Source organism: Schistocerca serialis, chromosome 1 (assembly GCF_023864345.2).
Source record: "Schistocerca serialis cubense isolate TAMUIC-IGC-003099 chromosome 1, iqSchSeri2.2, whole genome shotgun sequence".
Taxonomy (NCBI): domain Eukaryota; kingdom Metazoa; phylum Arthropoda; class Insecta; order Orthoptera; family Acrididae; genus Schistocerca; species Schistocerca serialis.
This window is the reverse complement of record NC_064638.1, coordinates 572,898,290-572,912,385: the sequence shown is the minus strand read 5'-3', so window position 1 is coordinate 572,912,385 and position 14,096 is coordinate 572,898,290. Positions and strand designations below refer to the sequence as shown.

The 14,096-nt window shown below is 38.7% G+C and overlaps 1 protein-coding gene across 1 annotated transcript in view; it reads right to left on the bottom strand.

Annotated features, from left to right (window-relative positions):
- Positions 1-14,096, bottom strand: part of LOC126476291 (protein PTHB1) — a 95,972-nt gene that overhangs the window by 27,441 nt on the left and 54,435 nt on the right. The window contains exons 9-10 of the mRNA XM_050103530.1: positions 11,427-11,607; positions 1,794-2,027 (exon numbers count right to left, since the gene is read on the bottom strand). Coding sequence (XP_049959487.1) covers positions 1,794-2,027; positions 11,427-11,607 — 415 coding nt within the window. The remainder of the gene's footprint in view (positions 1-1,793; positions 2,028-11,426; positions 11,608-14,096) is intronic.

The window sequence follows — 14,096 nt, the reverse complement described above, 5'->3', positions numbered from 1 at the left end:
AAAAAAAAAACTGTAGGTGATAAAAAAACTTTGGATATATCAATGACTATTATAGAAAAGCCATTACAAATAATACAAGAATTTGATGATACAGTGTGTATTGACTGATCTATGTGGCACTGAATAGTTTGGATTAATTAGCAGTGAAGGAAGTATGTGATGCAGAATGTTAGAAGAGACGACTTTGAGACATTAAGCTGACATCACAGGAGAGCTGGATGAATACAATGGCAACTGAGAAAAATTGGGCTTTTTTCATTTAGGGCTGAGGTGTAAAAGAAGGTTATAATTTCTTTCTGCTTTTTAATTTAAAAGATATTAATGAAGTTGGCTGGCTAGCAGATATGAGGAGGACAAGGATTATCTATTGTAAAAAAACACCACTTGTAATACCCAGAAAACATAAAATTTCTGCATTTCCTTTCTATGCCCCACAGAAAGCTGACAGTCATTCTTCTGGAAGCTACACAAGACTGCAATACTTTATTGAATGACCATCACATAACCAAGCTAATTTCTCCCTTCACATAAATGAAGAAAACAGACCACTTGCAGTACCCAGATGTGTAGAACATTCTCCTGAAAACTCAAAATTTAATATCATTTTGTGAGAAATAAATTATAACATTTGTGATACATTTTTCAATGATACTAAATGACAACAAATATGCAAATAGGCTGGAACACATCAAATGTGGCATAATTCCTGTCCCCAACATACGACATCGAACTATTGACGCAGACAAGTCCAAATCTACTGCAATGCTGAGCTAACATTGTAGATGAAGTGGTACAGTCTGTTATTGCTGTGCAAAAAGATTACAGTCTCCTAAACTCTGGTCAGATTGTAAGGCCCTGTTTTTACCCATCACTTAGCAACTCTTTTGTCCACTGATTCTAAACACAGCATCATCGTAGTAGCATGCCCAGGGTGAGCTGAAATGTTCTGTTCTTGCAAGCTCGTTTTCTGAAAACTGATAATTCTGCACTATTTTATCTAATTTATGTGGTAATACTTTACATTTCAACATCAATGACATAAACTGGCTTTAATTCCCGTTTTTTGGCTCTTTACTAAATAACTTTGGTGATGCACCAACTTAAGTTGCTGCTGGGCCTTATGGGTATGCCATCGTAACTAATTACTTATTCTAAACATCCTTCAAGTTTGGATTCATCCAGACCATTCTTTCTGGGATTTGCAGTTTTCACAAATGTTAGTGTATATTTACCTTGATTCACATTTTCTCCAAAGAATATTGTCACAATCAAAACAATGCCACAGTGAAAATAGCAACAGGTATGTCACTGATGAAAACTGTATGTAATGAGCCCATGTAACCATCAACATTTCCTATAGGTCAAATCTGGAAGATACATTTCCATTTGCAACCTTTTGTTGAAAATGAAAACAAAGATAAAGTAAAATGAAACAGTGAACTGAAAGTCAACTGTAAGATGTCCACCTGGTTGCCAGATGAGAAAAAGCAGTTTGCTTGGATGCAATGAATTAGAAGTTACCTGTAAGTAACATTCCAATTCATAAAAAAAGTTAAGGAACCGTTTTAAAATCTATAACCTAGATGTGAAACCATAACCTATGTGTAAAAATCGACAAATCATGTAATATTTCAGGACACCCACTGAAGATGCCTTGTACAAAAGGTGAAACGCATCTGGGTGCATAAATAAAAATAAAAATTTCAATGTGCAGCATGCAAAAAAAGCATTTTCTTTGAAACAACTGCAATTTAAACAATTATTTATCACATATATATTTTAATTATACTCACACAGGCTGTTGACAGTGTGTGAAACTTGGGAGGCCTCCAGTGGTGGTTGTACTATGACTGCAACTTGCACCTTATTAAGAGGCACATGTGGACGTAAATGGACAGAAATCTGGCATGCAGGAGGATCAATCCCTGCTCCCAGCATATGTTCATGTGAAGTTGTTTCTAGTCGGGAATTCATGTTCACTTCAACACAAACTTCACGCTCTGCTGCGCCACTTGCTAGTGTGATTGCTGTAAGATATTTATGAGTTACACACACTTATATAATAAAAGAAACAGACTATTTACAAATAAATCAATATGCCAAAGTCACTGTGGATCCTTAGTAGTTGCTACTAAATAGGCTGGATTGGGATGTGTTCAGTTTATATAACGCATACTCAATGTGTTGCTTAATATATAGAAAGAAAAAGAAGAAGAAGAGTTAAATAAGCCTAAGTAGTTGTGACAATGACCAGTGGCGATACCCCCTCCCCCCCTCGCTACCCCCCCTCCTCTCTCTCTCTCTCTCTCTCTCTCTCTCTCTCTCTCTCTCTCTCTCTCTCTCTCTCTCTCTCTCCCTCTCTCTCATATCAGCGCACACTCCGCTGCAGAGTGAAAATCTTATTCTGGAAACACCCCCCAGGCTGTGGCTAAGCCATGTCTCCCGCAATATCCTTTTTTTCAGGAGTGCTAGTTCTGCAAGGTCGCAGGAGAGCTTTGTAAAGTTTGGAAGGTAGGAGACGAGGTACTGGCTGTGAGGACAGGGTGTGAGTCGTGCTTGGGTAGCTCAGTTGGTAGAGCACTTGCCCGCAAATGGCAAAGGTCCCGAGTTTGAGTCTCGGTCCCGCACACAGTTTTAATCTGCCAGGAAGTTTCATATCAGCGCACACACTGCTGCAGAGTGAAAATCTCATTCTGAAGACAGGACTTGTGTATCTTTAAATGTAATCTTCACTTAGCCGAAAAGGGCATCATTTATGATGAAGATGCATAATTTTTGTTAAAAGTATAACTTGTGGATCTTTTGTGCACTGTATGTAAATGTTTTGTATGGAGATTTTCATATGGCCAGTTCATATAAGTAGAAATTTGAAAAACATATGTACTGTAGTTTTGATAAGATTTCTTATGTAATAATTTTTTGTGTGTAGATTTTTAACCCACTGTCTGGGATCATTTGTGGTCATTGAATTGCCCATTTAGCTATTTGCACTATCTATCTTGTCAAGCTGGAATATTTTTACTTTCCCCTCTTGTTTTGCCATCTGTCCCCTTAAATCATTTTTTCACTTTTTAAGTAGTTGCCTTTGACATAAGTGACTATAATCTGAATTTTCATAAAAGAGAAAGTTTGACCCTCAGTTTTAAAGAATATAACACTAGATCTAATTTTGTGCTTAGTTTTATGCCTGTAACAGATTTTCTAATTTATTTTGACTATTCCTAGTTAATACTTTCATTGTAGGGTGAAAACAGTAATTGTTTTGTAACTTAAATTCTATTGTTGACTTATAAACAAATATAAATTCTGTACTAATTATAAACATTTGGAAGATGAAATGCTAATATTCTTAAATTATCTATTTGGCTCTAGTCGAAAATCTGTTAGCAAAGCCAGCCCTTAATTAATTCCCAAGTAATTTTTAGTTTTGTTAAAAGTATTGTTTGTGTAAGTATATATGTTAATTTCATTATTTAAACAAATAATTCAGCCTAACTCTTGTAATAGAAGAAACTGTTAAAAAGAACCAATTTTTCAATGTATTCAGTTAATTGAATGATGTAATTTCTGTAAATTTAACTTTGAAGAATGTGTAGTTTCAGCACCTATTATTGTGAGGTTGTATAAGGGCCTGATTTTCAGTCCTGAGACTGTCACTCCACAGCTGAGTTTCAGACGAGAAACCTGTGTTGGTTAGAACCACAAAAATGCTTCAACTTAACTGGGAAATAATTGTAAAAAAATTAGGCTGTGTGCTCAAACAATGACAGTGTCTGTTCAATACGTACCGCAATATCTTGCAAGACTTGTGAACTGGGGAGGGGTTAGATTTTTGCTTCTCGTAGATGTACAACAGTAAACTATTGAAGCAGTATGTGGATGTTTGCCTGCAACCTATTAATGAGGCATATCGAAGGTTAAACTAGTGCGCTGCCCATATAACTGTGTATTATTTGGGGGGGAGGGGGGGGGGGTGGACAGTGACAGTAAAATATTGTGAAACAAAAATGTTCACCTATCGGCTACATCATTTAAAGCAGTCAGTGTTTCTTCTTGCCGCCACCCCGAACTCCCTGGTATTAAGTAGTGTACCCGAACTGTCTGTGTCTAGTGTAAGCCATGAAATAGTTCGAAAGTCTTCAAATGTCTGTGAGTCTTGTAACTGAGGTGGAACGTGGGGACCAGCCCAGTATTCACTTAGCGGGATGTGGAAAACTGCCTAAAAACCACGTCCAGGTTGGCCAGCATACTGGCCCTCGTCATTAATCTGCTGGGTAGATTAGATCCGTGGTTGGCGTGCCTACCTGAGTGCAGGAAGCAATGCGTTAGTGCTCTTGGCTTCCCTGGCGGGTGTTTCTACTTTTTGCACTAACGAGCAAAAAAGCAAGTAAGGAGTTCCACAAGGATCAGTTCTGGGACCTGTCTTATTCCTACTGTATGTAAATGACCTGGCTCATAAAATGTGTGACGGAACCACAGTACTCTTTGCAGATGGCACTAATATTCTAAATAATTCACTCAGTGTGGAAAATCTGCAGGAACTGTAACACTGTTCATGCGTAGCTTAGCACAGTGGTTCAGGACGAATGCATTCATTGCAAGTTCTGAAAAAAACTATGGCAGTTACCCTTCACACCATGCAAAACCTCCATCTTTCAAACCATGTTTTCACCATTGAAGGAAAAAAATGTTGCAAACGAGATTCATACAAAAAAATTTAGGCATATATATTCAGGAAGATTTGAGGTGGGAGATGCACCTTAACAATTTAAATAAAAAACTGAATACACTTAACATCTGCAGTTAGGATTCTAACTCAAAATACAAGCTGTTCATTGGTGGTAACAGTACCATGGTAGTACACCATTGCTACTGATGTACAGAATATCTTTTGGGGGGGGATTCCACAACATGTTAAAAAAAGAAAACATCTTCAAACACAATTATGATACACATGCATGTGAAATTAGGTGGAAGCTGAACCTAGAACTAAACACAGTTAATTCATAATGTGCAAAAGAGGATTGTATCATACTCGAGTTATATTATACTGTCACATAGAAGAAGGTGTAATTAAATGAACGAAAAACACTAACTTCACTTAACGAAGGTTTACTCAGCACTTACACACACAAGAGCGCAGAACAAACTGCCTCCCACCAGAACACATACAGTATATATACAGCTACAGAACATTCCAGTACAATGATTCTTGACATTTGTGGATACTTCTACAATGTACTCAAACTGAATATAGAAATTAAAATTGTACAGTCCAAGTGAATTTTGAACTCAGGACCCTATACGCAACAGTTTCGTTTCATAACCACTACACTATGGTGCTATTCAGCTTCTTCTACGACATTGCTCCCTCCTTAAGAGAACAGTGTCTTGGTGATACATCCTCCTAGTCCAGGAACGAGTCATCAGTCCTGCATACTCCGACTCCTGATGACTGATTCTCACCCTGGCGGTAATCTTCTTAGAACTTCTTTTGCCGCTATGCTCTTCATCACCTTTCTGCTTGTCGCCTGTCACTGGAGCTATGAATTTACTCTGGGTTAAAGGATCCTTATAGGGCTTCATTTGAAGGACATAGACCGTATCTCTGATCTTTCGTTGTCTTGTGTTGGGGTCGAAATCTTCGACTTCATAAGTAACATCAGACAACTGTTTTACAACCTTATAAGGTCCAAGTCTCAGAGAGACCAACCTTCCAAACAGGAGTGAAGATCCAAACAAGGTCACCAGGGTGGTGGCTCGCATCGTACCTTCAGCGATCATTTTCTTGGGCCTGCAGCGTGCAGAGCCGAGCTAACTGCCAAGTTTCCTCATCTCTGGTTACCACCTGGCCAATGTAGTTGTCGTCCATGTCATCAGGCTGTAACGGAAACACAGTGTCCGTCAGCGTAGTCACCTCACAGCCAGGCAAAAGGAAAATGGTGTAAATCCTGTGGTGTCTTGTTCGGTGGTGTTGTAGGCAAACATCACGAAAGGAGCACCTCATCCCAGCTGCTCTGCTCAACATTGATGAACATTTATAGCATGTCGCCCAAGGTCTTATTAAGGCATTCAGTAAATCCATTAGTTTGCAGATGGTTGGCAATCGTCATGTGATGAGTAATGTTGCACCAACGGTTTATCTCTATCACAGGATTCAATTGAACAACTTTCTCTTGATCAGTAATTAATGACCTTGGGGCACCGTGTTTTAATACAATGTCTTCTATGATGAATTTGGCTACCCAGGATGCTTCAGCTGTTTTCACGGCTTTTGTAATGGCGTAGTGTGTCAGATAATCAGTGCAAACAATAATCAATCTATTGTCACTAGCAGACATTGGAAATCGTCCAAGGAGGTCAATCCCAACACACTGGAAAGGCATTTCAGCTGGTGGAATTGGTATGAGTCAGCCAAGTGGTTTCTGAGAACTGCCTTTCTCCTCTGGCACTCTCAACAGTGCGGCACATAGTGACAGACATTCCTAAATAAACCTGACCAGAAAAATCTCTTGAAGATTCTATCGTGTGTCTTAATAAATCCTAAATGTCTGGTCTTAGGTGTGTCATGGAATTTCTGTAGAACATCTAAGCACATGTGTTTAGGAATCAATGGCAGACACCTCTTTCCAAACGGATCAAAGTTTTTCTTGCAAAGTACTCCATTAACTACCTTAAATTTTCCTTTCACATCCTCTGATTGATTTAAGGCAAGCATAATTTGAGATGTCTTGGCGTCCTTCTTCTGCCCAGCAGAGAGATCCTGGAGTGTAGCAAGACAGTCACTGTCTTCATCAAAGTCTTGATGGACTTGCACAGGGTTTCTTGAGAGACAGTCAGCATCTTGGTGTTTTCTTCCACTTTTGTACACTATGGTAATGTCATACTCTTGAAGACATAGTGCCCACCTGGTGAGTCATCCTGTTGGATGCTTAAGACCTGTCAATCAACAAGTGAATGATGGTCCATAACAACTGTGAATGGCCTTCCATAGAGATACTGTCAAAATTTGCACATGGCCCAGATCACAGCAAGACATTCTCTTTCTGTAGTTGAGTAGTTTCTCTCGGCTTTTGTAAGCGTCCAAGAAGCATAGGCTATAACCCTCTCTTTTCCATCTGAAATCTGCCTCAGAACAGCACCAATCTCATACCCGCTGGCATCTGTGTGTATTTCTGTAGATGCTCTCTCATCATACAGACCAAGTACGTTGTCAGAGGTTTTCGCAGCAAATCAAAATAATCTTGTTGAGCACCACCACAGATACATTTAGCATCAGCTTTTAACAACTCTTGGAGTGGCCTAGCTTTGATACAAAAGTTTTTGATAAAACGATGGTAATAAGAACATAATCCAAGGGAGCTTCTCACATTTCTAATACTTTTAGGAATAGGAAATTCCGTTATAGATCTCACATTTTCTGGGTCTGGCCGCACACCTTCATTTGACACAAGGTGTCCAAGTATTTTGATTTCTTTTGTTCCAAAGAGACACTTTCTTGGATTAAGTTTCAGTCTGCCTTGTTGGAGACACTTAAGAATGGCCCTCAGTTTTTTTTATGTGTTCATCAAGTGTCTCTGAGAACACTATAATGCCATCTAAATAACAAAGACACATCGTCCACTTCAGGTGACTTAGAAGATTATCCATCATCCATTCAAAAGGTGCAGCTGTATTACACAAACCAAACGGCATTACCTTAAACTCATACAGGCCCTACAGGGCAATGAATGCAGTTTTCTTATGACCAGTCTCATCTACTTCGATTTGCCAGTATCCTGAGTATGTGTCCATGGTTGGGAAAAACTTAGCTTCCTTCAGTTGGTTATTCTGGGTCCTCCAGACGTCAGTCTTCCTTGGTGCCCAAACAGGTTCCTCAGGCAGCATTGTAGGAACGTAACTTTGCCTTGTTCTCGACTTTTTCACCATTTTAAAGGGAAATGAAGGAAGAGAGATTGGGTTCAATGTCTGTTTCACTTCCTTCCTTATGAGCTCTTGAAGTGTCTCGATTTTTTGCTCGCCATACAATCCAAGTGCCTTCTGAACTTCCTCTCTCCCTAGCTGACGAAGAACACTTGTGAAATCAGTTGCTTCCTCCATCACATACATCCATACAATGTTTGGAAGACATTCAAACTTCTTGCGGGTAGTTCTTTTTTGATGCATTGCCTCGATATACTGGCACCACTTTATGAAGTCATCTGCTGCCAAAACCTCCTTCAGGAGTAGTGCTTGATACATGTCCTCAGCAACACCCTTCATGAGATGTGCAACCTTACCTTCCTCCTTCATTCTAGGATCCACTATTTTACACAGTTCCAAGACGTCTTGAATGTAGGATGCTGTAGTTTCTCCTGGATGCTGTGCCCTGCATTTTAATTTATCTTCAGCCTTGCACTTCTGTCATTGTGTGTCGCTGAAACACTTGTGTAGTTCCGCCTGGAATACTTCCCAGCTTGTGAACTTCTCCTCGTCGTTCTCATATCATTGCTTGGCAGTGCCCTCCAAGTAGAAAAATACATTAGCCAAACACACGGTGTCATCCCATTTGTTAAATTTTGCTGTATGCCCATATACCTTCAGCCACTTGTTTGGATATTGGCCATTGTCACCAGAGAACCCAGAAGGATGCCTCATGTTGTGGCACACAGTTGCTGTCATCGTTATCATCATCTACTTCTTCGGTCTCTGATAGATTGTGATCTGTTGAATATGGCTTGAACTCAGGTTTCTTGCTATCTAAACGGTAGCTCTGTCATGGCCTGATGGGAACCACTGTGTCATCGATAATGTGTGCTATCACAAGTTCCAATATCCAGCGCCTCCACCAGAATAATGTCACGTAGAAGAAGGTGTAATTAGATGAATGACAAACACTAACTTCACTTAATGAAGGTTTTTCAGCACTTGCGCATACAAGAGTGCAGAGCAAACTGCCTCTGGCCAGAACACATACAGTACGTATACAGCTATGGAACATTAGAACATTCTAGTACAATGATTCTTGACATTTGTGGATACTTCTAGAATGTACTCAAACCAAATATAGAAATTAAAATTGTACAGTCCAGGTGAGTTTTGAACTCAGGACCATCCATGCAACAGTTTAGTATCATAACCACTACACCACGGTTGTACTCAGCTTCTTCTGTGACAATATTACAATACACCTTCTTACTTAAAATGCATACTGACATTAAATATTTTTAAGGTAAAGTTGAAACAGTTCTTGTTTGACCACTGCTTCTACTCTGTCTCTGAATTTCTGAAAGATCATAGTCAGTAAGCCTCATTTACCAAATATTGTTAATTACATATTATGTCACTTCATATTATAATTTACTTTGTGTTGATCATGTAGTCGCACTTAATAACTACCACTGTCATAGGCAGAGGCAATGTAGTATGTCAGTTTATATTATTATGCTCTTTGATTGTGTTGAGCATTAAGTCACAATGACTATGGCAATGGTAAATTAATTATGTTTAGCCTTGCTCTATATCATATGAATAAACAATGCATTAAAAATGATTTTTTGACCAAATAAATACACAGCCGTGAGCAGCTACGGAGTCATAAAAAGCTGATTCCACAAATTCCTCCACTTTATCAATACAGAATGGACTCAGTGCAAAACTAGTTATGCTTCTGATTTGGCTGAATACAATTATGTCTTCCAGTAATTGTAAAATATGCTTTATGGCAATGTATCCATGGGTTATATACATGAATTATCTCATTTGACTCCCTCAGCTAAACATCACCTGTAGATTATAGTATATATACTAATATGAATGGTACGTTATCTCCATTCATCGCAACCTTTAGAAGCTATTTCTAGAGTTCTCCAGCCCTTGTCTTGTGGCAGCTCCATTCTGATACTTGCTAAGCTGTGCATCCTTAACGAGTGGTCTCATTCAGTATTGTACATAGCTGAAGAACAATCTGCAATGACATTCACTTTCTTAAATATTCACCATACTTTTAACAGATTGTGAATATTCACTGTTTTGTCTACATAGAGACCCTCTGGTACTTCCATCTCAGATTTGACATTTTATATGCCAATGCCAAATGGGCAATCTGACAATGAATGGACTTTCCTTAGTCTGTCTGCTTCAGGATTTTTTCTTATTATGTTCAAAAACTTACCTAAATTGTATTGTTGGCCTATATCATCTGCCAATGTAGGACTATGGTAGATATCCAGAATTTTAATTGGCTTGCATTTTTAAAGTTGTATTCATTTTCATATTTCATATTCTATTTTGTTGTACATATATTTTAGTTTCTTATATCATGTTCATACCCACAATTCTCTATGTTTTTAAAGTCATAAAAATGCTAAACAAATCATACAATACTTACAGAATGAGATTTTCACTCTGCAGCGGAGTGTGCGCTGATATGAAACTTCCTGGCAGATTAAAACTGTGTGCCCGACCGAGACTCGAACTCGGGACCTTTGCCTTTCGTGGGCAAGTGCTCTACCATCTGAGCTACCGAAGCACGACTCACGTCCGGTACTCACAGCTTTACTTCTGCCAGTATCCGTCTCCTACCTCCCAAACTTCACAGAAGCTCTCCTGCGAGCTTCTGTAAAGTTTGGAAGGTAGGAGATGGCTACTGGCAGAAGTAAAGCTGTGAGTACCGGGCGTGAGTTGTGCTTCGGTAGCTCAGATAGTAGAGCACTTGCCCACGAAAGGCAAAGGTCCTGAGTTCGAGTCTCGGTCGGGCACACAGTTTTAATCTGCCAGGAAGTTTCATACAATACTTGTTTGTGCATACAAGGAACTTAAAAACTAGGCACAGAATGTTTTTTATAAAAGTTGTTTGAATTATTGTCCATACTTGTTGCTTCATTACAATGTATTCTTATTATCATAACTTCCTATGTCAATGTGATACACACTTTCTATATGGTAGGTGACAGACCAGATTGCTTTTAGAAAGAACATACTGTGCTCATTACCTCTACGTTTTGAGAATCTTATAATCTACATATTGTGTCATGTGCTGTTCAGGTTGCTGCTTTATTTTATCTTTTGCAAACAGTAAGATAAATATTCTTGTAATTTCCTGATTAATTAAAACTGTGTCCACTTGTTTACATCCATTATTTCATCCTCTAAGTGGTTGTTATTCTTCCATGTTTCAAAACTTTAAGTGAATAGTTCCTTTAAAATATTTTTGTCAGTTCATTTACACATTTTGTCTCCTGTACATCATTACTTTTTTGTAGGATGTTTATTTTCAAAAGTAACTAATGTAGTTAGGGTGCATATTTTAAGAGCAGTTAGAGATTATTCACAATAGGAATCTTGTTTAGCTTCATTTAGTCTGTATATGACACAATACAGGTGTGCTATTCAATGTACAAAGCAATAGAATTATGTTGTAAAATGAGGCATAAAGGAATACTTACTACTGTCCTTGCTATAAGAATTAATGATTTTCTGCAGTTCTGCCAGCTCCTTGCCAGCTTCCTGGTAATTAATATCTGTCACTTCCAAAGGTGGTGGAATAAACAGTGATGGCTCTGTTCCAAGATAGCAACAATGAATTAAGCCATCTTCTGATAGGACTGCAAGAACTCCTTTAAGATCCTAGAGATAATAAAAATCTGCAGAATTAAAGAGGAATGTAGCATATTTTGTGTGGCACAACTCAAAAAATAAAGCATTCACACTAACAGAAGGAATGTATCACTAATGAATATGAAGCAATTACTCTTTTACATACTGCAGAGAATTATTTGAATGAACTGAAAAACAGTCCTGGAGAGAATAACAACAATACAGAAATGACATATTGGCAGAAAAAGTCCAAATTCTGCAGTAGACTGCAGTAGATACTCTCTCTCTCTCTCTCTCTCTCTCTCTCTCTCTCTCTCTCTCTCTCTCTCTCCCTCTCTCTCTCTCCAAAGAGCCAAAAGAACTGGTACACCAGCCTAATATTGTGTAGGACCCCCATGATCACACAGAAGTGCCACAACACATGGTTCGCACGCTGACACTTGTTGATCGCCCAGCACTGAAATCTGCACCAATTTGCGGAAGGGTTGCACTTCTGTCATGTTGAATGATTCTCTACAGTCATAGTTGGTCCCGTTCTTGCAGGATCTTTTTCTGACTGCAGCAATGTCGGACATTTGATGTTTTACCGTATTCCTGATATTCACAGTGCACTCGAGAAATCATCATATGGGAAAATCCCCACTTCATCGCTACCTCAGAGATGCTGTCTCACATCGCTCATGTGCCAACTATAACACCACATTCAAACTCACTTAAATCTTGATACCTGCCATTGTAGCAGCAGTAACCAATTTAAGAACTGCGCTAGACACTTGGTGTCTTATGTATGCACTGCCGACTGCAGCGCCATATTCTGGCTCGTTACATATCTCTGTATTTGAATAAGCCTTCTTATACCAGTTTCTTTGGCACTTCAGTGTATATGCATTTTTGTAGGGAATTGAAAACATTGGATGGACTCTTATTACACTGATGAGACTTTGTGGAGTGCAAATCATTCCAGAAAGCAGGAACAAAAAATGCCTTATGCCTCAAAAAACCAATATGATTACACCAGAGGAAATGTTCAAGGGTGGAGTGGCTAGAAAAGTGAAATTCAAAGGGTATTTCTGGGAAGAGATTTATAATGTCCCACACTGAAAAAAAGATGGGTGTGTGCAAATTGGTTGCTTATGTTTTATTAGGCAAAAACGTGATACATTTTAAGAACATTGTTAGTCATTATGAGGAAAGGTTCAGGGGAATTCTTAAAAAGTTACCCAATAGATTGGTGACTGCTGTAACTCAGGACCCTTATAACAAAAAATACAGCTGGTATCATAATGTCCGTCTATGAAAAGGAAGACTTCTGTTACTGAATGTCTTGGTGTTTTCTTCTAGTCTCATGGGACTATATTGATCCACATAGAATGAGTAACTGCACTTCAGATGACAAGAATTCCATTTGGGGAGTGTACTGCACAAAGAAATGAAACTTTTGTGATTGCCTGTGCCACACTGACATTTCAATATAATTGAACTTAGTTGGGTCCTGTTTACCTAAGGTAGGTGCCCAACGTAAAGATGGTATGAAACAGACTGCCTGCCACAGATACCAGTAGCTAAATGTAAGTGGAATGCTTGAATGCTAGCTACAAGCTCTTCAAAGGCCTAGATATTTAAAACAGAATCTCAAGGCAACACCTAAGAAACAATAACAATCAGTTATTGAAATAAGGTACATCAAAATATACTCAGGTTGGCTTGCAGAGAACGGCGTGGCACTGATGTAAAGTACTGCACCTAACCTAACATTGCATATGATCACTAACTAATCAAACTGGAATACCACATGAACTACAGTTTTAAGAGATTATGTTTAGTCTCTCAATAAATGAACACTTTTACTATCACTTTGAGTAATGTTCAACACTCAGCATAAACTGTTCAATGACTTAAACTGGTTGGATCTGTAGATAACTTGTAGGCAACTGTAGGAATGAAGAACTGCTGGAATTTGGTGATAACTGAGAACAGGTTAACTGCTGAGTGTGTGTGTGCAGTGTCTTAAATCATGCACTCCACATATGAATGACATTCTGTGAATGATTTAATGGACCCAGAAAAATATTTCTGAGTTTCAGCACTCTTGGTTATAGCAGTGTAACTATTGGCAGGTCAATATCTTGTGCGAAAAATTTACAGTAGTTCGTAATATCAGTGCCATCTAGGAGGAAACTGACTACACTGTATGTGAAGTGCCACAGTTACTGCCTGGTGTCAGGCATGCTCTGAAAATAATGCTGTGTACCGTGGCTGGTAGAAAAACAAGACATTTATGATATATGATGTTCTCCAGTTGAACTGCTCTGCTCTACAAAGAATTCTCCAAATTTTCTGGAGGAATTCAGTGATTCACAGAGGCAAAATCAAAAACTGATATGCAGAAAGAGCTCACTGTCCTCTCAAGGCTACAGAACAATTGTCAATTCAGGTAGATTGACTACAATAGCAGCGTGACCTCTCACTGCAGCAAAAGCATATAATGTAGGCTTTTTTTTCTTTTCCTAATTTATTAT